Source organism: Oryctolagus cuniculus, chromosome 4 (genome assembly GCF_051225735.1).
Source record: "Oryctolagus cuniculus isolate XC-2025 breed Fujian yellow rabbit chromosome 4, ASM5122573v1, whole genome shotgun sequence".
In the NCBI taxonomy this organism is placed as follows: Eukaryota; Metazoa; Chordata; class Mammalia; order Lagomorpha; family Leporidae; genus Oryctolagus; species Oryctolagus cuniculus.
The window spans coordinates 95,891,321-95,918,496 of NC_142870.1; the positions used below are offsets into that span (position 1 = coordinate 95,891,321).

General features: G+C 46.4%; 1 protein-coding gene across 7 annotated transcripts in view; it reads right to left on the reverse strand.

Annotated features, from left to right (window-relative positions):
• The window catches only part of DGKG (diacylglycerol kinase gamma), a 212,200-nt gene that overhangs the window by 148,115 nt on the left and 36,909 nt on the right, over window positions 1-27,176 (reverse strand). For all 7 annotated transcript variants that reach the window (XR_016233208.1, XM_051859167.3, XM_051859166.3 and 4 more), the window contains exons 2-3: window positions 16,601-16,907; window positions 2,781-2,857 (exon numbers count right to left, since the gene is read on the reverse strand). Coding sequence is in view for 6 of the 7 variants with exons in the window: in XM_051859167.3 (XP_051715127.1) it covers window positions 2,781-2,857; window positions 16,601-16,667 (144 nt within the window). In the remaining variant the exon portion in view is untranslated. The remainder of the gene's footprint in view (window positions 1-2,780; window positions 2,858-16,600; window positions 16,908-27,176) is intronic.

The window sequence follows — 27,176 nt, forward strand, 5'->3', positions numbered from 1 at the left end:
TGGCCCTGACCACATTGTTCCCTCCCACTCGGCAGCCTCAGGGCGGACAGGCTGAGCCTTTGTTCTCTTGTTTTTGGAGCTGAGGGTGGGGGTGTGGGGCAGGGAGTTCTTTCCTGGCTCTGCCATCTTCTCTGCATGGCTTCTCCTCGGGAATGTTCCGTGAAACATGCACTGGCAATCTTGCCGCTGTTCTGGCAACTTTCCTCCTACTCCATTCTCTCAGTGATTGGTGCACTTTAACCAAAGCCCCTCTTGGGTTTGCCTGGAGCTCACACACTCTGTTGATTCACTCTCAGTCTCCAGCAGAGACGGCGCTGACTCAGGCTTGTTGAAGAAATGACAACCTGAATAAGTAAGTGGCCAGCCTCTCCTGACCTGAGTCCTGCTCATCAATCACCTCCCTGTAATCAGCCCTCCTAAAAGGAGCCTGGAGCAGGAAAAAAGGAGTTAGAGGGTGGGAGTTTGGCCTGGAGTTAAGAAGACAACTGGATTTCCTTTTCAGGGTGCCTGGGTTTGAGTCCTTGCTCCAGCTTCCTGCTAACATGGACCCTGGGAGGCTGGGATAATGGTTCAAATATTTCAGTCCCTGCTACCCATGTAGGAAACTTGGATTGATTCCCTGGCTCCCAGCTTCGGACTCACTCAGCCCAAGCTGTTGCAGGCATCTGGGAGAGTAAACCAGAAGCTGAGAGACCTCTCTTTCTCTGTCTTTCTGTTTCTCTCTCTGAAATAAAAAAAAAATCATTTATTCTTTCATTCACAGACAGCAACGTCTAATTTTTTTTTTCAGTTCACAGATGAGGAAAGTGAGGCTCAAAGAGGTTAAATGTTATTCCAGACCACACTGCAGGATGATGGCAGAGGTGGAAGTTTAATCTAACCCCATGTAAGTCTAGGGTCATGGCTCTTGAACTTGACCCAGCTAGTGGGCAATAAGTGCCAAGGAGCAGGAATTATGGTTCTTTTTTATCTTTTATAGTGCCCAGTGCAGTGCCAGGACACCCAAAAAATGTTAGATAAGTTGAATTTGGAAGTAGAAGGAAGTTTTCCTTCATTTATTCATTCAACAAATACTTATTGAATGCCTGCTATGAGGCAGATAAATTTCTGGGTCATTGGAGACATTGCAGTGAACACAAATATTCTAGTGGGCAAGAGAGACAATTAATTAAGTGAATGGTGTAGCGTGGCAGTTGGTGAAAAGTACCGAGGGAAAAAGTAAAGCAGGGCAGGAGGATTGCAAGTGTCATGAAAGCAGCCTTCAAATTTTTGATCAAGAGGGTGGCAGTTGCTGAGAGGGCTACTTGAGCCTGCACTTGAAGGAGGAATGGGAATGAATCGAGGAAGATTCCAAGAAAAGACACAGCAAGTGCACTGGCATGTTCAACAGCATCAAGGAGGCCGATACAGCTGGAAAGCAAGAGTAGCAGGAGATGAGGTCAGAGGAGAGGGGGAGGCACAGATTGTAATGACCTTCAATTTGCTCTGAGTAGAGAGTAGTGACAAGGTCTGACATAAGTTTTAACAGACTGTTCAGGATGTGTATAAAGAAATAGACTTCAACCCAATTAGAAGATGCTTGAATAATCTGGGCAAAATATGATGATGATCACTATGGTCAGGATGGTAGCAGTGCAGATGGTGAGAGGTGGCTAGATTTGGCATGTAGTGTGAAGGTAGAAGTGACAAAGTTTGCTGATGAATTGAATGTGGGATGTGAGAGAAAGAGAAAAGTCAATGATGACTTGATAGTTTTAGGATGAATAATCTGAAGAATAGAATTGTCATTTACTGAAATGGAGACTACTGTTGGACACAGGTTTTATAGGGGAAGATCAAGGGCATCTGTTTGTCTCATGTTAAGTTTGCTTTTTAAATGGAAATGTCAAGTAGGGGTAGGGTAAGAGGAAAATCAGAGAGACCAAGAAAAGAAAATGAAGAAGGATTGGCATGACTGTACTCAATGCTGTTGTAAAATGGTTACTGGGTTCAGTTACATGGGGTCCTTTCCTACCTTGATTAGGGAGTTCAGTGGAGGGGGGAGGGGGTCACACAGTGATTGAAGAGCTTTGAAGAAAGCAGGAAGAAGAGAACTTGGAGGCAATGAGCATAGACAAACCTTTTGCATAGTTTTGCTATAAATGGTAGGAGATAAATGAAGTAGAAGTTGTAGGAAGAATTAGAGCCAAGAGAACATATTTTGATATAGGAGAAATAACATCATGTTTATATATTGATGTGGGAAGTCTAATTTATAGAGAGGGAAAGCTGATGTGAAAAAGACAGAGTTGGAGAAGACGAAGGGAAGGTGGGGCACGAGGATGTGTTGCTGAGGCAATGCTTGTAATATACAGAAGAAGATGGGACCAAATGCACAAGTGGACAAACCAGACTTTGAAAAAGTATGATGAGTTCATTCTTAGTTACAGGGAAAAAATGCTTGTAGTCGGTTACATGGGGTAAGCCAGTTTGTGAAAGATCTCTTCTGATTGTTGCTATTTTCTGAGTGAAGTAAAAAACACGGTTTCTAAGTAAGAAGGGGAGAGTGAGTGAGAGAGTCGAGTGGAGGAGAAAGTATGACATCATCTTATAGGACAGTGGGAAGGGTGACTGGACTTGGGAAATGTATATTGCCAGGTGGTACTAATAGTCCCTGAAGATGTAGGAGAAAATCTGTTGAAGAGCGAGTTCTTCAAGATAAGCCACGTTCCTCAAGGAAAACAAACTATGAAAAGGCTGAACAAGGGGTTTTTAAAGGTTTGAAATAGACACATTCTTACCTCATGTGGGTCATATTGTTTGAGGCTCCCACCTTCGTTAAATTCAGTCAAGACATCCTTAATCTTCTTGGAGGAATCTGCAGAGAAAGAACCCACATGTGAAACACTGGTAAATAGCTAATGGGATTGGAATCAAATAAATTTTCCCTGTCTGGAGCACCCCTGTCTCCTGAGAACATATGGTGAAACTTTACCCTTATCCACCCTCTGCTCTCTTATTTCTTTTCTTCTGTTCATGCCTTCACCTATTGTGTGAATTATTTTTCTAAAACATTCTGATCAGATCATGTCTCTGCTCAAAGCCCTTAATGACTTGTTGTTTTCCCAGGACAAAGCCTAACTCCCCAAGCTTAAGATACAAGCCCATGGCGATCTGACCTAGCCTATTCCTTATTTGTCCATTCACTCCACTTTTCAGATACACCAAGTCCAAAGCTTCTGAATACCCTATGTACTCTCTCATCTCTTCCATATTTCTTCCCTGTCTTGCAAACTTCACTCAGTCTTCAATATATAGCTCAAATGTCAACCGTTTCATGAAGTCTTCCTTTGCATCTGCAGGTTTAATCATTCCCTCCCATGGCTCCCAAGTATGTTGTATACAATTCTATACTAATGAAGTAACACTTTGACAATAGGGAATCCATGTTAGAGCACCCAAGACTCCATCTTGAGAAAGCGCCCCTCCGCCTTGAGACTATGGTCTGAAACTATGATCTAAAACTCAGACGATAACATTCCAAGGCATCCCACTTGACAGAGCATAGAAACTCCCAAGCATGACCACTCAAGCTTAAACAGATAGGCTGTACCTGGATTAATGTTAAGATTGTAATTTGTCTGTTGTCAAGATTGTAATTGATATTGGTCTCGCATAGGCCTTAGGTCAGCTTGACCTTAGTAACCATGAATTCCCTCTGATCCTAGCAACCATGTATTCCCCTTCTTTTCCTTGTGGTTTTTGCCTTTATACACCCTGTTGCTTTGAGCTTCGGGGTTGAGAGTTCTTTAGGGCAAGAGCCCACTCTCCACCACAGGCAATACAGGACCACAAAATTCTATCAATGTCTAGTGTTCCTCTGTTTGTGCTCACTCAGGCACAGCACTAGCACTTGTAATATAGTATTATAATGACTTATTAACTTGCCCATCTTGCTTATCTCATTTTTACCTTAAGAACTGTAACTGACTAGCAAGTCTTTGTATTTTTACCATGATCTGATGTGTAACTATGTTCAAAAGAATACTATGAAGATGAATGTATGAACATGTGAGGAGAAATTTTAAAACATCAAAAAAATCATTAATGATAGAAGATGGGCTAGCATTAAAGCCTAAGGGCCCTGTCCTTGGTGCTGAAACATTGTTGCCCTACCAGGCAAGATGGTTTCTTGTAATTCTAGGATCCCTGACAGTGCTGCTCCTCTTTTCTAGATTTTGATTTTCTGTCTTCATGGGGGAAATTGAGCTATTCATTCTGACACAAAAACATAACCTCAATTATACCTCATAATTAGCATGCCTAATTTAACGTCCCTATGGTAGTTCTATCATATTTCTGACAGTCAGAACTTTTCCTCTGGATGCTGAGCCATCTCTACTCTCTCATGCTTTCCTCTCAATGTTCCATACATATTACATTTACACTGGAAGGGGGAGAAGAAAGAATCAGAGGATTTGTGAAGCATGGTGGTTTAGAAAACCACTTTGCATAGGAAATAATTCAGAAACTACTGTAGACAACAGTGGCTGCTTGTTTTTTTTTTTTTTTTAATAAGGGAATTAGGAGTCAAGAAAAGAGGCTCAGTAATTTTCATTAGAACCACATTGTGAATGCATCCTGTGTGGTTATCAGCACTCTAGAATCAAAGAAAACCAGGGCTTCTGTGGCCTGTGCTCACCCCATCTTGCAGTATTATGGGTAAGTAAGAGCTTCCCAAGGTCTATTAGTGCTGCTATTTAAATGTCTGAGCAAAGGGCAATGTCATTAACAGATCACACAGTGTTCTTTGTTGTCCAGGCCCTTTGTACAGGGAGTGATGGTCTGTTGGGTCTTGGTAAAGTAGATGAACAAGTGGGGTGGGCTATTCTCCATGGCTCCAGTGACTTGGATTTAATCAAGCAGAAGTTCTAATCATTTCAGGATGGAGACATGTTGAAAAGCCACAGAAATGCTGCTGTTTCCCCAAAAAAGGAAATTTCTTTCTGAAATTCAAAACAGATGTTAAAAAACTAATAGCTCAGTAAGATCCAGGCAGCAGATGCCATCAGTTTGGACTGTTTCCATTCAATTCAGAAAACACTGAGGAGGGTAAGATGCTGCAAGGTACTGTTAATGTGCTGCAGGGCAGGATGGTCTCAACAACTGTGGTAATAATAGCTGCCCCTCACTGGGGCCTTGGCTGCATATTCTTTTAAACTATCCCCTACCAATCCATGAGGATTTGGTAATATTTTCTTTGGTTGAAGATGAGGAAGCTGAAATTCAGAAAAATGAAGTGACTTCTCCAAGAGCCAGAGTTTTAACTCAGGTCTAGTCTGGATCAAAATTATTCTGTATCCTTTTCCCTTAAGTATTACTCACTGTTGCTTCCCAAGCATTTTCAATCCAAGAAGAGATGTAATTCATGCTGTAGCAAGATAGGAAGCTCTAGGAACTACTGAGCAGGCACTCAGGTAGGCCTAAGGATGTCCTGTGAAGGAGGTAGCATTGCAATTGGGATATAAAGGAGGAGTAAACTCCGAAAGCAGACAGACATAAATAGGAAAGGGTATTCTTGGAAGGGGCATGGTGAACAGGCACACACAGATGAATATCAAAAAACAATTTTTCAAAGTTAGTGACAGAGAATGGGCCACATTTGTGAGGGATCTTGCATGCCGAGTTAAAGACACTGATGTGGAATTGTGAAAGTTTTCCCCTTTTTTTTCTGTTGGAGCAACATAATCAAGACTCCATTTTCTTAAGGCCTCTCTGAGAAAAGAACTGAAGAGAGTTGAGAATTAGGCCACAACTCAGTTAAGGTCACAAATTACTCAAATTATTCTATAGGCAGCTTACTTATTTAGAAAAAAAATTTTAATGGGAATTTTCATCTCAAAGTGGCTAAATTAAAAAAAAAAGATTTATTTTATTTATTTGAAAGACAGAGTTACAGAGAGAGAAAGAGAGAGGTCTTCCATCCACTGGTTCACTTCCCAAATGGCCGCAAAGACCAGAGCTAACCCAATCTGAAGCCAGGAGCCAAGAGCTTCCTTTGGGTCTCCCATGTGGGTTAAGGGGCCCAAGGTCTTGGGCCATTCTCTGCTGCTTTCTCAGGTGCATCAGCAGGAAGCTGGGTTGGAAGTGGAGCAGCTAGGACTGGGCTTTACCCCACTGCACCATAGCAATAGCCCCTCAAAGTGGCTAAATTTTTAAAAATGTGAACATTGTGGCTTCTCCAAGAGTGGTGTATGGTCAGCATTCTGACTGAGAACCAAAGGAGCGATTTCAATTGAATTTACACACGTTTGATATTATTGTCACATTTTGGAAGTACCTCAGTTCACTCTAGCAGAAAATTTTTAGTTCTGAAAGTGCTACAAAGTCACACTTTATATTTAAATGTCAGACACACACACACAGAGTCATCATTGTTCACATTAAAGGAGACAGATTTTAAAAAGGAAAAAAAATAGGGAAGATATCTATTTTAAGATATCTGATTAACAGCCTAAAATTAAGTTGAAAACAGAATCCAGGCAATTTCCGACTAGCTCTCTGTGAGGGTTTTCCTCATCACATGCTTTTTTCAATCTGTTTTATGAGCTTTTAGAGGCAAGCATCATCAATAGCATGTTTTCGTAAAAAAAAGGAAGGGGGGGGAAACGATCTAATTCTCAAATTTTAGCCACATCCCTTTGTCCTTGGCTGTCCTCTGACACTGTATGACAGCTTTTTTCTCAACCACTTCATGGATTGGTTTCTCTTGCCATGGGATTAGTGGGTGCTCTGCACAGCTAGCCTGCTCTGACAATTACTGCTCCACTCTTGCCAAAGAACAGTGAGAGGCTTCTTTGGAGCAGTCCCTGACCTCATGTCACAGCCCGTTTCACCTTGCCACCACCAGACCCAAAGGATAGCACGCGCCATTTCCAAGTGTACAAAACAGGGCCACGTCCACTGCTCTTTGTCACCACTCTGACTTTGTCAAGTGTCTAGTATACGTTTGGCCCTCTCCCAGTAGAGAAGAGAAAACTGGAGATTATGGAATATAAGCTGGGGAGTGAAGCAGTTTTAACACTGTATAAGTAAGGGGACACAGATATTAGATTTGCTGAATACAGAGAGACTGCTATAACTCTTCCTCTAGAACAGTGGCTCTCAAGCCTGACTGCATGTTGGAATCAACTGGGGAGCCGTCCACACACAGAAACCCAAGACTTACACCAGCTGAGTTAAGTCAGTGTATCAGGGAAACCCAGAAACAGCGTATTTTAAAACTGCCTGAGAAATCCAATGTACAGTTAACGTTGAGGACTACTGTTGTATAACTGATTTTATTTTTGCAAGTTAAGACTATCTGTTTTTTTTTAAATTACTTATTTATTCAAAAGACAAAGTTACAGAGAGACAGAGATCTTCCAACTGTTTGCTGGTTCACTCCCCAAATGGCCACAACAGCCAGGGCTGGGCCAGGCTGAAGCTAGAAGCCTGGAACTCCATCTCAGTCTCTTATGTGGGTGACAGCGGCCCAAGCACTTGGGCAATATTCCACTGTCTTCCTAGGAGTATTAACAGGCAGCTGGATTGGAAGTGGAACAGCCAGGACTCAAATCAGCATCCTTATGGGATGCCAGCATTGCAGGCAGCAGCTTAACCTGTTATGCCACAGTGCTGGCCCCAGTAAAGACTATTAAGAAGCAGCTGAACTTGTTGGATAATTATTACAAAGGGAAAAAAACTTATAATTCTGCTAAATCTAAAATTTCTGTGCATAGCAGGTGTTCTTTGTTGTTTAAGCAGACAACACCAAATAATTCAACCCAACAGGTAGATTTTTTCACTTGCTTGACAAGGCAGGGGCCTGTTCTGCATTAACACAGACTGGCAGGACCATCGGTGAGCAGTTTTACCCCAAATCAGGTGTCTAGAAGGTTCTTCTCTGTGATCCAGTCACTTGTGGAAACAACTGCACCAAGAAGCTTTGCATCCAAAATTATCTTCTTATGTGCCAAGAACTATCGGATCTAAATCAAGCATTTGGTTCCTAGTCAAATCACAGCCTTTATAAGGAAAAAAATTGGCACACTCACAAACACCTTGCTATACACATGGTAGGGGACAGGGACGCCCTCCATCTGAACAAGCAGACAATCAAGAGCTTCAGTGTTCCCAGCAGAACATCAGCTGTGCTGGACCAGAACCCAAAGCAAATGGATGGCCTTGTAGTTAAGAACACTGAGGGGGCTGGCGCGTGGCATAGCAGGTTAAGCTGCCGTCTGCAGTGCTGTTATCCCGTATGGGCGCCAGTCTGAGTTCCAGCTGCTCCACTTCTATTCCAGCTCCCTACTAATGCACCTGGGATAGCAGGGGAGGATGGCCCAAGAGCTTGGGTCCCTGTACCCACCTGGGAAACCCAGATGAAGCTCCTAGCTCCTGGCTTTGGCCTGGCCCAGCCCTGGCCATTTCAGCTGTTTGGGGAGTGAACCAGCAGATTCTCTCTGCAACTCCACTTTTCAAATAAATAAATAAATCTTAAAAAAAAAAAAACACTGAGTATTTGAGCCCTATCCTGTTAAACTAGCAAACTCCAAAATAACCATCAATCAGTGTTCTCCGAAGCAAATCTAAAACCTATATATGACAGAAATTCTAAGGTGCATAAAGACCTCTGGAAGCTTCTGATTGTAACATGCATATAAATCACCAGAGTGTGACCCAGCAGGTCTAAGACAAGGCCGGAGAGTCTGTATTTTCAAAAAGATCATGGTGATACTAGTGATGCAGGTCCATGGGTTGTATTTCGATGAATGTGTCCTAAGCAGCAGTCTTGTAGATGTGTGGCTGACTGCTGTGGCAAGCCTGCCACAGTGCAGGAAAGAGCACAGTGCTAAAGCCAGAGAACTCTTGAATTCTGCAGACTGGAAAGGCTGTAAATGACTCTTAATGTGGAGTGATGGTGGGCACAGAGAGAAGGGGAAAGAGAAGCTGACTGGGATGTATGAATGAGTTTTCTAATTACTACAGGGAGATGCCAAAAACAAGAGAAGGGTCTTCTGAAGGTCTTGGAAGACAGAGGATGCCAGGGGCACTGCATCCAAATGGCCACTTTTTTCTTCTCCTTCTTTTTAAAGACATTTTTAAAAGAAAGATTTATTTATTTATTTGAAAGGTAGAGTTACAGAGAGAGAAGGAGAAGTCCTCCATCTGCTGGTGCACTCCCCAAATGGCTACAAAAGCCAAGGCTGGGCCAGGCTAAGGTTAGGAGCCAGGAGCTTCCTCCGGTTCTCCCATGTGGGTGCAGGAGCCCAAGCACTTGGGCCATCCTACACTGCTTTCCTAGGACCATTAGCAGCAAGCTGGATTGGAAGTGGGACCAGCTGGGACTTGAACTACTGTCCATATGGGATGCTGGCCCTGCAGGAGGCAGCTTAACCTGATGTGCCACGGTGCTGGCCCCCCCCCTCCTTTTTTAAAGATTTTATTCATTTGAGAGGCAGAGTTACAGACAGAGAGAAGGAGAGACAGAGGGAAAAGTCTTCCACCTGATGGTTCATACCCCAAATAGCTGGAATTGGGCCAATCCAAAGCCAGAAGCCAGGAGCTTCTGGGTCTCCCACGTGGGTGCAGGTTGCCAAGTTCTTAGATCATCTTCTCCTGCTTTCCTAGGCCATAGCAGAGAGCTGGATTGGAAGTGGAGCAGCCGGGACATGAACCAGCACCCACATGGGATGCCGGCACTGCAGGTGGAGGATTAACCCACTACGCCACAGTGCTGGCACCCTGCTCTTTCTTTCTTTCTTTCTTTCTTTCTTTCTTTCTTTCTTTCTTTCTTTCTTTTTTTTAAGATTTATTTATTTCAAAGGGTGGGGGGAGAGCGAGCCATAGCTTCTTAGAGAGTCTCCCCTATTTGCAGATTCTATGACTCCATGGACAGAATCCTCATCAACATTGAAGGAAAATAAAGTTGGACGTTGCTGAGAGAGATGTGGGTGAGAAGTGGTGGTATTATCCCTTCCAAGACACAGCAACTAGTAATGATGCTCGACGGGCCCAGGACTGCACGAGCATTCGAGCATTTGGTTAGCTCTCACTCCTGGCCAATATCAACAGCCAGGGTTTGGTGATGTTTACTTAAAACTTGACATTGTTCTCTGGTCCTAAACATTTCCTCTGACTCCCCCATTACCGCTGACAGGTTTGAATATTTAACATACCTACACCTCAAAGTCAGAAATGCTGCCTTCACATCTGAGTCTAACAAAAAGTATTTCCTAATAGCACAATTTACTGATTCATTCCTTTTAGATGTAATTTGAATTTTTGCTCTATTATAATTTAATTGACAAATTGAATGTCACAAAGGTATGGTTGGAGGCTGAGCTCCAACAGGTACTTTTGTTTAATTTGTTGGAACTGAATTGAAACAAGTTGAACTTGCAGCAGAATTGAGAAATGGTGTTTCTAATTCCTTGCTACCACTGGCCTGCTGTGTGACATTGAATGAGTCATTGAGCTCTTCCCGGTGTGGCATTCTCACTTGTAAAATGAGTAGAGCTTGGACCTGATAATTAAGATCTCAGCTTTAAAATTCTACACTATCTAGGCAGCTACTGGCTGGCATAGGACATGTTTGTTCTACCTTCTTAGAGAATTAAAAATAGAATTGATGTTTCATCTGGCTTCCCTCCCCCATAGTCTATTCATAAAGCATGGAAATTTTAAAGAATTAACCAAAAACTCAAAAAAACCTGCCCTTCCCTCCAGCTCATACCAGTTTTATCAAGAGGAGGATTACTAGGGGGCATCCCTACATGTAAACGCCCTCTGGAATAAAATATAGAGACCAGGTTATATTAGAAGGACAAATGAAGGTCATTTAACCAACTAGAAAATGAATGCTCTTGTCTTCCCTGTGGTGTCTTAGCCAATTCCGCCCAACCACTTGCAGGGAAAGAAAACTCAGTTGCTTTTATGTCAATTCTGCTCCATCTTGGACAACCTGGACCATTAGGAGTGGACGTATTCTGAACTTGAAGCTAGAGTCTTCCTGTTATTTACTCCATTGGTCCTGAGCATACCACGGGCCACCATTCAAAATTAATTTAACACCTATTCTTACAACAGCGATGATCTCTGTCCCATCTTTCCCATCCCTTCTGTAGCAAATTTGCACATCATCTTCATTTTTCCATAACCAGGCTGTGGGGTCCCTCACACAAGTTCCAGGGTGTCCTCATCCCTTATAAACTGAGGTGCCCAGAAATAAACTGAGTCCTCTAGAGGGTGCAGCAGGGTAAGGCTGAATGTGGCTGTCTATCGATACATCCTGAGATTGCAACCCTGGCGTGGTGGGAGACATGGCCTCAGTCACTGGCCACCAAGCCTGTGCAGAGTGCCGAAGGGCATGGGAACACCTTGTGGCAGGCTGGGGGTGAGTGAACCCCAAGGGAGGCCCCGTCGGCCCTTCCTCTTCTTGTGTGAGCCACTCCTCCGTGACTTGGAGTGCTTTCCTTGGGAGTGCAGTTTCTTTCTAGGGCCTCTGCCCCCTGGGTGTTAAAAAGGCCTGTCAGCAGGTGCTTCTGTGTAGCTGGCGCTTGAGCCAGCATCGCTGCAGTCCAGGCTCCCTGCTGGAGGGAAAGGCTACAAGGAGAAGCCCTGGAACATGAGAGAGAGTTAGAGAAAGCGGTGCCAGGGAGCACCAAGGCACCACTGTGTGGGTGCATCAGCCCTGCTCCTGGCCTTGTCCCCATCACGTGAGTCCTCCCATCTGGAGTCTGGACACTGTAGCTGAGACCAGTCCTGCCGGCTGTGTCCTGTCCTGATTTCTGGTCCATAGATCATGGGAAAAACAAATAGTTGCTGTTCTCACCCACAGATCCAAAGTTTGTTTGTTTGTGTGTTTGTTTTTGACAGGCAGAGTTAGACAGTGAGAGAGAGAGAGAGAGAGAGACAGAGAGACAGAGAGAAAGGTCTTCCTTTTCCATTGGTTCACTCCCCAAATGGCTGCTTTGGCCGGAACTGTACCATTCCGAAGCCAGGAGCCAGGTGCCCCTTCCTGGTCTCCCATGCAGGTGCAGGGGCCCAAGCACTTGGACCACCCTCCACTGCCCTCCCAGGCCACAGCAGAGAGCTGGACTGGAAGAGGAGCAACTGAGACCAGAACCTGGTGCCCATACAGGATGCTGGCACCGCAGGTGGAGGATTAGCCAAGTGAGCCATGGAACCAGCCTGCTTTGCTGTTATTTTATAACAAATTCTTAATGTGGCATTAGTTTTTATTTATTTATTTATTTGAAAGGCCAAGTTACAGAGAGAGAGGAAGAGACACAGAGAGATCTCCCATCCGTTGGTTCACTCCCCAGACACAATGGCTAGGGCTGTCCTGAAGGCTGGGTGCAGGGGCCCAAACACTTGGGCCATCTTTCACTGCTTTCCCAGGTGAATTTGCAGGAAGCTGGATCAGAAGTGGAGCAGCTGGGACACGAACTGGCAGCCATATGGGATGCCGGTGTCCCAGGCAGCAGCTTAACTTGCTTTGCTACAATGTTGATCCCAGCATTAGTTTTTTATGATGAGCACTTTACACGGTTGGTTCACATGACATTATCAACTACATGAAGGAACTTCTAAAAGGTCTTAGAAAAATTGAAGCAAAGGATAATGTTAATTTTCCATGAATGCTTTGAAGCCATGTGTGTGTATGTGTGTGTGTGTGTGTGTGCATGCATGCATAGGTACACACGCATATGTAAAATAACTGTGCATGTCTCTGAGAGCAGTTTTACAATGGGTTCTTTCCCCTAGCAGATCATCTAGAAGGTTCTGATTGTGCCCAGTACACATGGAACACACCGGAGCGTTTCCCACCTGGTAATCCAATTCTCAGGTTGTATACTTCATTATTTCTCCATTGTCAAACCCCTGTTTATGCAGTTATGGAAGAGTGGTTGCTATGGCAATGCAATCGGAACACCAGAGTGCATCTAAATTGATGGAAGGGGCTTTTTCAGGGTTTCCTCTGAGGATTAATCATTTTCCAAGAATCATCTCGTTTTCCTCTCCTGTGAGAACAGGACCAGAGCACCTCGTCCAGCCCTGGGATGCAGACAGCAGGAGGAGAAGTCACAGGAGGACAGAATGGTGGGTGAAGCAAAGGCCCAACCACAGAGGAAGCTGTCCTGACAGCACCCCTGGTGCTGCCCATCCTCTGCCTCTCAGCCCACGCGTCATGGGAGCCTGCGTTTCCTTTCCCTCCGCTCCCTGCATCTGGGACTTTTCTGGCCCTTCTGGCTTCTCCTTGCTGTCTTCTTCTGGCTCAGTTACGGTCCCCAAGTGCCCACCGAGCCCCATTCAGCATCCTCCCCTCTCTCCTAACACACTTGCTCCCTTCACTCTTACTTTTTTCTTCCCCCGCTGTGTCCACACATGATTCCCAAGTCAGAGCTGCAGCCTAGCCCCACACAGCCACTCCCTGCCCACCACATGCATTCCAGGGGCCCACAGGGGACCTCACTTAGAACGCAGACCCTCCATGGAGGGGTCCTGCTGGCCTCTCCACTTCTGCAACTGCCCCCTGCCATTCATCAGCTCGCGCTCCAGACTCCTCACCTGTGACTGCTTGAGGGTCTTGGCAGCTCCCAGGATGTGTTTCTCACTTCCCTGCCTTTGCCCAAGCCACCTCCTCCACCCGGGGTACCCGTGTCTGCAGTCTGGGAACAACCATTCCTGGTGGGAGTTGCTGTAGGAAGGCTCCTGCCAGGCTGAGCGAGGCCTTCGCCCCAGGCACCCCACTTCTTAAGCAGCTGCCATGCTGCGACAACATTGTTTGAATCCTGTCCGTCTTTTCCCCACTCCAGGCTGTGAGCTCTCTGGGGACAGGCATTGTGTCTCATTCACTGCTGGTTTCCTGAAGGCTGGGACATGTGAATGCGCAAGCGGACTTGTCATGATTAGCTCAAAACCAACCTTCCCAAGCTGTGCCCACCAGCCCCGCATCTCAATGTTCCCATCTTGTACAGAGTCAGTCCTTGAGATGGCTTTCTTTTGTTCTATAGGCTTTGCTGAGACATCTACTACAATTTCCCACAAATCAGCATTTGTTCATTGCCATGCTCCACATCCTACCCTCACTCCTGAGCTCAGACTAGATTTCAGCCACAGGATCCTGCTTGTTCCTAGCACCCTGCCCAGATCAGCAGCCCTAGACTCTGCCAGCTTGGCTGAAGGCCCACACCTTGACGTGCTAAGCTCAAGAATCCTGCTGTCCCCATCCTGCCTGCATCCTTCTCCCGATTCCCTGCTGTGTCTCTGCACCCAGCCCAGGAGCCCTCTTCCCCACCCTCTCTTGGTGGGACCCTCTTCCTTTCCTTCCATTGTCTCCCTCCCCCAACCACTACCCCATTTTATTTTTAAAGACTTATTTATTTACTTGAAAGGAATAGTTTAAGAGAGGGAAAAATAGAGAGAATGAGAGAGAGAGAGAGAGAACTTTCAATCGTTGGTTCACTCCCCAAATGGCTGCAACAGCTGGGGGTTGGGCTAAGCTGAAGCCAGGAGCCAGGAGCTTCCTCTGCGTCTCCCACATGAAAGGCAGGGACCCAAGCACTTGGGCCATCCTCCGCTGCTTTCTTAGATGCATTAGCAGGGAGCTGGATGGGAAGTGGAGCACCAGGGACTTTAATCAGCACTCATATGGGATGCCAGTGCTGCAGGTGGTGGCTTAACCCGCTACGCCACAGCGCTAGTCCCTACTACCCAGATTCTAAACCTCTTTCCTTCATAGAGTTCACCCAGCTAAGTCCTCTGTGACAGCTTCAATGGTGCACCCTCCTGCCAGAGTCACATGTTCAAGTGCTCACTCCAGGACCTCAGAATGTGACCTCATACCAAGTTACTACAGATGTAATTGGTCAAGATGAGGCTATGCTGGAGGAGGATGGGTCCAATCTAACACACTGTGTCCTTAGGAAAAGGGGGAATTTAGAGACTCGCACTCAGGGGCACACACTCCTCTATGAGCCAAGGAGACAGGCCTGGAACAAGTCTGTCCTGCACAGCCCTCAAAAGGAAGCCATCTCACGGAGTTTGGACTTCTTGCCTCTAGAACTTTGCGACAACAGGTATGTGGCTGAATCCACTCATGCCACAGCGCTGTGCCAGCAGCCTAGGGAAGCCCCACACCCTCCCGGCCTGTTCTCCCTTCTCATCGATACGCCCAGTTGGTCCACGCTACTGGAGCTGTCTGCCTGCTGCTCTCTGCTGGTGTCACAAGCACATTCCTGACTCCCTAACAAGATTCGGATTCCTCAAGGGTAGGAATCTTGTCTTTGTGCTTCTTTTTCAGCCCTGACAGGGCCTGGTACTTTGCAGACCTACAGAGCAGGCTGAATTAAATTGAATTTACCCTGCAGGGCGACTGCTTGCTGCTTGTCAATACATCAGAGAGTTTCTGTAAACCTTGCAGGTCAGACAAGAAAACACAGCTCCAGGGTGTCGGGAAGGAAACTGACAGGTAACTGTTACCCCAGGTAACACATGGGTCATCTGTTGACCTTGGGGAGCACACAGGGTTACAGGGCATTAGTGCTGGAAGGGACCACAGGGAGAGAACACTTGGTCCAACCCTCTCACTGCACAGAAGACGGGTAAGGCCCAGCAGGGTCAGGGCTGTCACATCAGACAGCAGCAAGAGGCAGAGCCTGCACTTGAGCTCCCTGCGCCAGTGCTGTGCTCACAGGGAGGGCAGGTGGAGGGGACTCGGGTGAGTTCAGTAGGAAAGGCTGACACACTATAGGCGTCATGACATACAAAAGCACCAGTACAACAACCATGGAGGGAGAGGCACTGAGAGCAGGGAGTGGGGTAGACAGCGAGGCTGAGAGCTCTGCACCACGAATGATGGTTCTCTGCGTGCACAGAGTGCAGTGGTCAGGTGTGGGTCCATTGCAGAGCAAGCCGACCCCTGCCCCCAGTCAGGATCAGGAGTGGCTCGTGTGTGAGCATGGATGGACCTTACTCCCAGTATTCACTGACTCAGGTCCTGGGCACAACCAACGGGAAACCAAAGCCCCAAGTGAAAGCCTGGGCTTTCCAGCACAAAGTCGCCAAAGAGATGCAGAATTCAGTTTCTCACTGAACACAGGCTTGAGTTCAAATGCAGGAGTCTATTATAGCAAATAATTAAGCAATGTTGTAACCTGTCTGCCTGCAGCTCCTCAAAATTCTGTCATAAAGAAGTAAAACACTTCTGACCAGGTTAGGTGGATGGTGCAAGCATCAGAATGGTGTACACAGTGCAAACTCCACCATGTAGAGCAAGGTGCCCAGAAGGGGAGTGCTTTAAAATGGCCACAGAGTTTACTGGCAATTCCTAACCTATTCTATCTCCTTCCAAGTACCTTGCATTCCAAGCTTCTATGGTGAGCATGTGGTCTTTATGGAGCCTAAAGCTAACTGTGCTTTGACCTTACAGACACTGATTCTGTGTTTACATAGAAGCCATCAGGTCCAACCTGGTCCCTGGGGCTTTGCAATGATGATACTGCCCTGCCATCCAGAAACCATCTCCTTGACCAGGAAGAAATCCCATCCCAGGACCGTCAATCCATGTACTCACATTCTGAGTACTTCTGGAGCTGGTCAAATTCTTCCGGAGTAAGAGAGACCCACCGTTCTTCACTCATATTTGCACTGTGGGGGTGAACGCCTGGAGGCCAGGGATGGAGTTCTGTTCACCAGGGGGAGGCAGAGGTCTGGCCCAGGGCCTGGCTCATCACAGGTGTGCAGTCAGGAGACAGCTCAGAGGACCCACGTGTCCATGGCAGCAGCTGGCCAGTCTCAGCACGTGTGGAAACTCTCGTGCTATTCCTTAGGCAACATCCTCCTGTCTGCGGTCAACGTAGATCCAGAAGCCCTGGCTCGTCCTAGGTAGAAACAAAAGACACTGTAAGCAGAACTTTGTAAAACCCCCAAATGTTCTCTAGCTGCAAGATGTACAAGGGCAATGGTTCAACGGGTCACAGGGAAGGATGCCCATGTCCCTCAGCCAGGTATGAAGGGGCAGCCAGAGCAACCAGACCAGTGCGGCTACAGGTAACTGTCTGCTGGGGTGGCAAACCCGGTGGCTGAGTGCACAAGTTGGGGCAGTTTTGAACTCGGGGAATTTTTAAGTGTCTTGCCAGAGGTAGTGTCGGGGGTTCCTAAGGGCATCCTCGGGGTGTGAAAACGCCATAGGCTGTTGGCTGCCTCTGAGTGATCTGAGGGACAGCAGCTTATATGGGGTGACTTGGAAGGAGGGCCATTCTCTCCTCCACTGACTTCCAAATGACAGCTGCTTCCCTCTCTCTGGTGAGCCACTTGGGAGCTTCAATAACTTCCAAGGCTGGCTGACATCTAGTGACTGAACCATTTGTTCTCTGTCCCCTCAGAGCCATAAATAGGAGCTGGGATGGCAGCCAGTGTGGAGGATACTGAGGGAGGGGAAGGGGGTTGCATTCAGACAAACACTCGCACAGCTAGCAGGTATGTTTCATACCATTGGTCACCCAGTCCATTTTGTAGGATGTGAAATTAGTATCAGGGGTCAGGACCAGCATTTAAAAGCATGCAGTAGAATAAGATAGAATGGGATTGACAATGTTAGAGAGCTTAAGTGTTGTTGCCTGTGACTTTTCTTTCAGTTACATGTCAGTGTGTGCCGAACATTTACAAAATATATTTCTCATTTTGAGTTGAGGTGAACAAAGGTTGGAAAGCAAAGTCACCGAACTAGTGGGAGGAGATATGAAGAGGAACTGGAACACAGGCTCTGATGCTGCCAAGGAACAAGTTGTTTTACCAAAATGGGATGCATTCTGGGCACCTGTCAAGGCAGCTCTGGGAGCCAGGAGCACCTGAGCCATGCTGTAGAGATGGCCAGGGGGAGGCACATTTGGATAAGTCCCACGGACGAGGCTACAGGCTTGGTGATGTGGGCCGGCAGGGCTGCCCCAGAGGGGAGGGAAGGTGCTGGAATGTGCTCTGTGAGGAAGGCCTTCCACCCCACAGAGCTCAGGACGTCGGTGGGATTCTGTGGCCAGGGAGGGAGCTGCCTATATTCTTGGGAGTATTCAAGTTCTGGTTTCTCCCCTTAAGGAGTCCAGTTCTCCCCTGTGTACACCAGTGCCTAGCAACCTGCTCCTGCCATGGTCACCAGCACTGCTCAGTCCGTCTCTGCTTCAGCTGCTCTTTCTGCAGCCTTTGCTGTGGCACAAACCTCCCTCCATGAACCTCTCTTATCTTGCTGAGTGCCCCTCCTCAGTCTCCTTTGGCTTCCTCTTCTGCCATCTGTGAATACTGCTGTTTCCAAAATCCTATCCTCAGCCACCTCCTCTCACGCCTTCCCCTGCCTGGCTTCACTCACTCCCAGGCTCAGTGCTCCAGGCCCGGGCCCTGGCCTCCACCTGAATCTGAATGTTTAGAATCCTCAGTCCAGATATGCACATTCTGCTGCTAAGTCTGCTGTGCTTCCCTTGTGTGCACCCAGCCATCCCAAGCCAGCACCTGGTATGTGCCCATAACCCACTCCTCCATGTTCTGATCATGCCCTGGCAGGCTCAGCCAAAGCTCCTGCAACCCCAGGACCAGTCTGTGCTCCCTCTGCTCCCTCGCACCAGACCATTAGGTAACTCCGACCCTCATCATCTCCCCCCGCTGGTCTCCCTGCCTTGGCATTTTCTCTCCCCCACTTGATCTGAATTGCCAACCAGTAATAAAGCTCTTCAGTTGTTTCCCCCCTGCAGAATAAGATGCAATCTTCTATTCACGATACACAAAGCACTTTATGATCTGGCCCCTGATTATCAACTCAGTCCAAAAGCAAGAGGTGTCCCTTAGAAGCGTTTTCCATCAAACCGCGGAATTCAGCATCAACAGCTACAATTACCACCACCGCAGCTGTCATTTAGTGAACACTTACTTTGCACCGTGCTATGTGCTGTACGCACATTACCCAATTTAGTCCTCGTAACAGCCACGGGAGTTAAGTGCTGCAGCTCCTACTCCCTGGATGAAGGGAATGAGGCTGAGTGCTTAGGAAATATAGCAGGGAGAAAGAAGCAGCTGTGGGGTTTCTGTTTGAGAAAGTCCCTCAGACCTAGTCACCCTGCACGCTTTGAGAGGACCCAGAGACCCACCGAATGATAGAACAACCTTGAACTCAAGACCAGAAGGCAGGGAATTTGAAGCTGGGCTCTGCCTCTTATGAGTTATTTGATCCTAGACAAATATTTCATTTCTTGAATTTTGATTTCTTCCTCTTAAAAATGTACTAATGAGAAAGCTCACTGGGTTGATGTTAGGATTAAGTGAATTAACACATGCAAGAAATAGGAAAAAAAACAAACAAACCCAAAATCCACACCAAGCACGGTGCCTGTCATGGTGTTATTACCCTATTGCAGATACAACTTAGCAACATGGCCTAAGCAGTGGGTGAAAGGCATCCAGGCTGTGTTGTAGGCTGCTCAGCCTGACCTCACCCTGCTTCAGGTTGCTGTCATCTAGCAACTACTCAACAACGCTTGACCCACTAGCTTAGGCTCCACTGATCATTGCTGCCTGGATTAACTATTGCTTTTAATTCTATCATTCCTTCTATATTAGTTGGGAGTCTACTGAAAGGAAGAGCTTTTCCTTTTCCTTTTTACATTCAAATGGACACATATATATTATAAATACAGATATTATATAAATAAAAACTAGGTAAATGCATATTCCACTAATATATAGTGTATATTTAATATTCTATTCAGTGGGTTATAATCCATTACTGCCTTCTTTGTTTTGATTCTCAAGTCATCCCAGATTTGATTAGTAGAAGCTCATTCAAGGTGGTTCTTTGCTCTTTAGACACACCCCCTTCATTCTATGAAGAATTATTACTTTCTGACATTACAAAATGTTTCAGGTTCATCTTGTACTTCTTCAGCTCCAGTCGTGGAGTCAGTCATTTCTCTAAAGACTCTTGATTTCTTTTAGTGGAGAATGGTATTTGAAGCCAAGGTTTGAACACTAGTTATGCTCTTTGCTACTGGGGTATCATTACTTCTAGGCCCTATCAGAGAGAGAACTAAGAAATACATGCAGGCATATATGCACACACCTCATCTTTGCCTGTCTGTCTCTCTGTCTCACTCCCTCCATCCATCATCCAATTATCCACCCAGTTGTCTGTGTTAACACCCGAGTTCATACTCATACCTCCATCTCCAGTTTAACACTACAATGTCAATTTAAGCCTACCACTCATTCCATACTTCTAAATCCTTCTCCAGCAGACTTTGTTTTATTATCTACAATATATTTATTTGCTCAATCTTAAAATACACAGAAAATAGTTTCGGAATTGCTAGTACACACTCTTGTGAAGAACAAAATAGAGTTCTCCATTTGTTTTACAGTTCTTGTTTCTAGCTAACAGCAAATTCTCCCAAATACTATTTTCTTTCTTTTCTTTCTCTTCTTTCTCTCTTTCTCTTTTCTTTCTTTCTTTCTTTCTTTCTTTCTTTCTTTCTTTCTTTCAGGCAGAGTTAGACAGTGAGAGAGAGAGAGAGACAGACAGAAAGGTCTTCCTTTTTTCCATTGGTTCACCCCCCAAATGGCCGCCATGGCCGGCGCACTGTGCTGATCGGAAGCCAGGAGCCAGGTGCTTCTTCCTGGTCTCCCATGCAGGTGCAGGGCCCAAGGACTTCCTGGGCCACAGCAGAGAGCTGGACTTGAAGATGAGCAACCAGAACAGAATCCGGTGCCCCGACCGGGACTAGAACCTGGGGTGCCAGCGCTGCAGGCGGAGGATCAACCTAGTGAGCTGCGGCGCAAGCCCCCAAATACTATTTTCAAAAATTACTTAGGTTCATTCATTCCCACTCCCATGCGATCCTGTTTCAAATTCACTTTAGAGTTTTTCTCCATCCCCATGGCTTCTCTCTCTGTCTCTCTCTCTCTCTTTTTTTTTTTTTTTTTTTTACAGGCAGAGTGGACAGTGAGAGAGAGAGAGACAGAGAGAAAGGTCTTCCTTTTGCCATTGGTTCACCCTCCAATGGCCGCTGCGGTCGGCACACCGCGCTGATCCGAAGGCAGGAGCCAGGTGCTTATCCTGGTCTCCCAATCCGGCGCCCCGACCAGGACTACTAGAACCCAGTGTGCCGGTGCCGCTAGGCAGAGGATTAGCCTATTGAGCCGTGGCACCGGCCCCCTATGGCTTCTTGTTTAGTATAGTTCCAAATGTCATAATTATATAAAAAGGCACACTCAAAGAGACATTGCTCTCCAGTGTTCCCTTTGCACGGTCCTCATCTGTCTCCTTTACACTTCATTCCCACTCACTCAATAGTTTCCAGTTGACTCCTCCTGGGTTTAGTTTTGCATAACTGAGCATTTACATAGATATTTTATTTCCCCTTCTTTTTTTTTACACAAAACGTGGCACAGTGCAGATTGTCATTTGCACATTGTTTTTTCAGTTAAGGATATACCCTATGAATCACTGCATATCTGTCACAGAGATTGTCCTCCTTTAGAACACATTTAACTCCAGCACACCCTGCCTGAAACCTGTCTGAGGCCTCTCTTGGTTTCCAGGATAAAGGGACAGCTCCTTAGCCAGTTTCAGAAGGTCCTTTACCTGTGCTGACAGCTCACCTCCCATTCCACCCTGCTTACCTCCTGCCCCCCATGCTCCATGTCCAGCCAAACCAGCCTGCTGTCTACTCCTGCACCAGCAAAGTGCCTGGTCTGGTAGGAGCTGGGAAACGTGACCGAATGGGCTGAAAAGCACATCATGACTTTAATCTGCATGGAATGCCCTTCTCTCCTGCCTTCCCATGACAAACCTCTACTCATCTGTCTGGTCCTGAAAAAAAGGGTCACTCCTTTTCTGAAGCTTTTTCGAGTTCAAATGTATCTGCTCTTCCAGCTGTGTGCCACAAAACTCTAGGTGTCCTCTCCTGCGTAGTGGACAGTGCCACGTGGGAGACAGACACACAAGCTGGAGAGCAGGGGTGTAGACGTGCAAGGGAATTGTGGGAAGCAGTGGAGGTCAGGGAAAGCTCTCTGAAAGAGCTGCTGCTCCCGCTGAGGAGGGACGATGAGGGGAAGAGGCACATGTTGCAGTAACTCAGCAAATATTCACATTCTTATCTTTATTGGTTCTGTCGTAGCTCGGTGCTAGGCTTTATAATGGAAGGAGTTGCACCACTATTTCCATCAGGAAACATACGGGGTCTGGAACACTGTGTGACTGTCCAGATGGTGTCCCACATGACAGCCCACCTCTGGTATTCTGTCCTTTGACGGAGATGACAGCCAGCACTGATGAGCGCCTGTTCCGGCTTACGTCAGCCAGCCTTTCCCTCCCAGCTGCTGGCCCCGTCACCGTCCTCGCAGAGGCTTTTTGCAATATAAACAATCTTCTCATCACCATTCTGAGCATCTTTCTTGGAGAAAATGGTTTAGTGGGGTTTTCTAAGTAAAAATCAGATTGGATATTGTCTGACTTGGATGGGAGAAGTGTCTTTTACATCACTAGGGCTACAGCACTCTGAGCAACCACTCTGTACCTCTGGGCCTCAGTTTCCTTGGGTGTAAAATGCGAGGGTAGGAATAAAAAGGCTGCTGAAGCGTTTTTCCAGCTCTGCAATTCTACACTGGATTAAACTCTATTTGTCTGTACAGATGTCAGCATGGAAATCACAAGTCGGAAGAAGACAGCGAATTCAATGAGTACTGAATTGCACCCCAGGTCTCTCCATTCATTCGAATGAATCAGACATACCCTATTATCCAGGAGCAAACACCTCTTCATCTGCTCTTTCTCTCCTGAAAGCATTAATTCATGACTCTGACATCAGGCTGGGGAGCACATCTATATTCACCAGAAGATTTAAACCAAGCCCATAATGAGTACATTTTTTAAGAGAAGAATGAGTAGAAACTAGGAAGGTAAGCACCCCTCTCTCTTCCCAGATTTGTGATGAATCACATCTCGATGACTGCCCCATGTCTGGCTTTTACTCCTGCTATTCCTTCTGCAGTGCTGTGACTCCTGCATGGCTTCTGGAGTTCAGTTCAGGATCACCTACTCTCAGAGTCCCTTGAGTGACTCCCCACCCCCACCCCCGGGCTGGGCAGGCATTCTCTGCTCTCCATTAGCTCTTAGGACTTTTTTCCACAATGACAGCACTAACCACACTGCATGTACTTGTCAACTCTCTCCCCTATAAGACTCTGAAAGCTTCAGGGGACACATAGTATCCTGTCCACTTTGCCGCTCCCTGCTACTATAAGATCTAAGATCTCTAATGGTTCATTTCTTTTTTCTTTAAAATTTATTTATCTATTTGAAAGACAGAGTTACAGAGAGAAAGGGAGAGACAGAGACAGAGAGGGATCTGCCATCTGCTGGTTCACTTCCCAGATGATGCAATGTCTGGGTCTGGACCAGGCTGAAGCCAGGAGCCTGGAACTCCATCCTGGTCTTTTTTTTTTTTTTTTTTTTTTTTTTACAGGCAGAGTGGACAGTGAGAGAGAGAGACAGAGAGAGAAAGGTCTTCCTTTGCCGCTGGTTCACCCTCCAATGGCCGCCGCTGCAGCCGGCGCACCGCGCTGATCCTGGCAGGAGCCAGGAGCCAGGTGCTTTTCCTGGTCTCCCATGGGGTGCAGGGCCCAAGCACCTGGGCCATCCTCCACTGCACTCCCTGGCCATAGCAGAGAGCTGGCCTGGAAGAGGGGCAACCGGGACAGAATCCGGCGCCCCAACCGGGACTAGAACCCGGTGTGCCGGCGCCGCAAGGTGGAGGATTAGCCTATTGAGCCACGGCGCCGGCTTCCATCCTGGTCTTACACATAGATGGTAGTGGCCCATGTATTTGGGTCATGTTCTGCTTTCCTAAGCACATTAACAAGAAGCTGGATCAGAAGTAGAGCAGCTGGGACTTGAACTCATGCTCATAATGGTATACCAGCATCACAGGTGGTGGCTTAACCCCCTGCATCACATTGCCAGCCCCTAATGGTTCATTTTCTTGGGAAAGTGGTTCTCAGAGCTTTTTTTTTGACTGATATTATTTGCATGGAGCAAAAGATCCTACCATGTCTATTTGTGCATCCCCCTAGAAAAAGAACTGAATGAGCACAAAGAACTAAAGAGAAACAAAAGATGCAAGTTGGAGTAAAATTGTTGATAATATAATTTATGAGTTGTTTACTTTTTGACAAAAATATACACTAATACACATATTTTAATGTTAAATAATGGCCTATAAACTTATAGGCATCAGAGTTATAAGAAACAGCCTCTAAACTTCTAGTCTAGTCATTTACAATCCTTAATCTGATAGTGTGTTGCAAGATATGTTAGTTGCTCAAATTCATAATGAATTGTCACTATTTTGGTCTTCTCTTCCATTGGTGGTCTCCCAAAGCATGCTTCCTGACATTGATGTCCTTGTTTGTCCCTCCCCCTCAAGTCTGGGCTGTGTCTGTGACTTGCTTGAACTCAGAGGATGCAGTAGAAGTGATGGTGTGCCAGGGTCAGGCCTAAGGTGCTGGGAAGGGCTGGAAGCTTCCATCTTTGTGTTCTTGAGAACACTGAACCACTTTTGGGGAAGCTCAGACACTTTTCTGGAAAGAGTATGTAGAGACCACTTCTAGAGGTCACATGCATAGAGGGAAGTTCAATGTCACCTGGAGGATAAGTGAGCAGCCCAGCTGATGAGAACTGAAGTCCCAGATGCAAGACTCCTGCACGGCCACTCCCCTCCAGCCAGGACTCAGTTGTTTGAGCCGTTCTAGCTGTGATGCCAGAAATGCACAAGACAAGAAGCCATTCTGAGTTTTCCAGTCTTGGTAGCTTTCAGGTGGAGTAGAGATAACCCATCCCTGCTGAGCCATGTCTGAATACCCAAAGGCTAGAATCTTTCACAGTAATAAAATGGTTGAAGAGTCACCAAGGTTTGGGTTAGTTAGTTATGCAGTCATAGCTAACCAAAACAACTGTATTTGTATAAGCACTTTGGAGTACAAATGATATAAATATCTGTTTAGCAACAGAATATACATGATTCATGCTTGAGCTGCAACTTATTCATGTCTTAAAAGTTAGTAATTGGAAAATTATAGGCTAAAAATACCTTTGATGCAAACGTATATCACTGCCTGCTGTAGGGGTTAACCAGATATCTGTCACAAACTAATCTGATCATGATGAAGCCAAATGAACTATAATTTCTAATTAAAAAGCAAGAATAGCAGTGCTGAAAACCACTACCAGCTCAAAACAAGGCTGACCTTGCAGTGATCAAACACAGTCTTCTCCAGGTCACAGGATTCAAACTCTCTGCTGGAGTTGGGGTAGATGGCTGCTGAGCAGTGACTTTGCAGATAACTGAATTGGGAGTTTTCAAATGAGATAATTTGAGTTCATGAATGGGAACTATGAGTGATACCTAATAACTCATTCAGTAGATCCGTGGCATATAGTCCTTAAACATAAAAATAAAAGCCATGGAATTGTAGGTGACCTGTAAAACTCCAGAGAGCACTTTCATCTGAGGAGCACTCCGCACCCCATGAGTAGCCTCAGAGTGAACATGAGGCTCTGTGCTCTAGGGAGTCATGAAAATACGGCTGCACAGGACCGCCCAGGTGCAGGGTAGGCATGGTGTGACTGGTGCCCAGGAGGGACATTTGGTCTCTTGGGAGAGAAGCCAACACCTGCTACTCCAGGGTCTATCTTTGGCATCAGTAAAAAGCTTTGCTCTGGGGAGTGCTGATAACCCAGTGGCATACTGGCTAGTACACGGGTCACTAATCCATTTTTTTTAAGTTATTCAACAAATAATTCTGATAACAAGCAGTAGTGTTGACCTCCATTTATAGATTATAGATTATAACACACTTGCACACTTTGTCTAAGATCCATCTTATGAAGAAGCCATTTTTTTTTTTTGGAAGGGCAGAGTGGACAGTGAGAGAGAGAGACAGAGAAAAAGGTTTTCCTTTTCCGTTGGTTCACCCTGCAATGGCCACTGCGGCTGGTGCGCTGCGGCTAGCGCACTGTACTGATCCAAAGCCAGGTGCTTTTCCTGGTCTCCCATGTGGGTGCAAGGCCCAAGCACTTGGGCCATCCTCATCTGCCTTCCTGGGCCACAGCAGAGAGCTGGACTGGAAGAGGAGCAAGTGGGACAGAATCTGGCGCCACGACCGGGACTAGAACCCGGGGTGCCGGCGCCGCAAGCGGAGGATTAGCCTATTGAGTCATGGCGCTGGCCAAGAAGCCATTTTATAGGTCCATTTTTATAGCTTTAGAAACAGACCCAAAGTGATTCTGCCAACATGAGCATGGAATGGAATGGAATGCACAATACCCAGGTCAAACACAAGGCTTCCAGACCCTGTGCCCTCATCCTGGGACCACCTCTGTGTGGTAGACCTGGGCAGACACCCACAAGCTTGCCTCTAGGGATGCCACAGTAGAAATATAAAGGGAGGGGGCATAAATAACAGCAGAGAGGTCTGATCCTGGGCTCTGGAGCTGAGGGACCATGTCGGGGAAAGGACTGCAAGTGGAGGCCTCCTTCCTAGAGTCATAGCCTGAAGAAATGTCTTCCTTTGAATCATGCCCAGGACCAGGGAGGCCTCTGTCCTAAACATCAAGCACAGGTCTAGTCTTGGAATTAGGAGACCAGGACTCGTATCTTCCTCTACCACATATAGCAGTGTGACATTAAACACATTTTTTTCATGTCTGGCTGGAGGTGACTATTAATCATACTAACGCCAGGTTCCCAAAGTTGTTGTGAGGATGACTTGTACCACGTTTGCGAGGATTGCAGCATGTACAACTTTTATCAGTGGTTCTTCCAGTGTGCTCTCTTTGACCCAGCAGCAGCACTGCCTGGGAAGATGACAGAAAAACAAATTCTTGGAACCTATTCCAGATCTAGAAAAATTCAGTGTCGCCCACTCAGCAGCCTGCCAGGATCTGCTACTTTTTCTTAATGCAAGGAGCAGGACCAAGAGCAGCAACTCGAGCACCTAGACCTCCTCGCTCTCCATAAGGTGGCCCTCAGAATCTGGAGCTCTTGAGTCAGTTCCACTTTCCTGACGCAGGAAAACATCACAGCGAAGCCAGGGACCCAGCACTGCCAGAAACC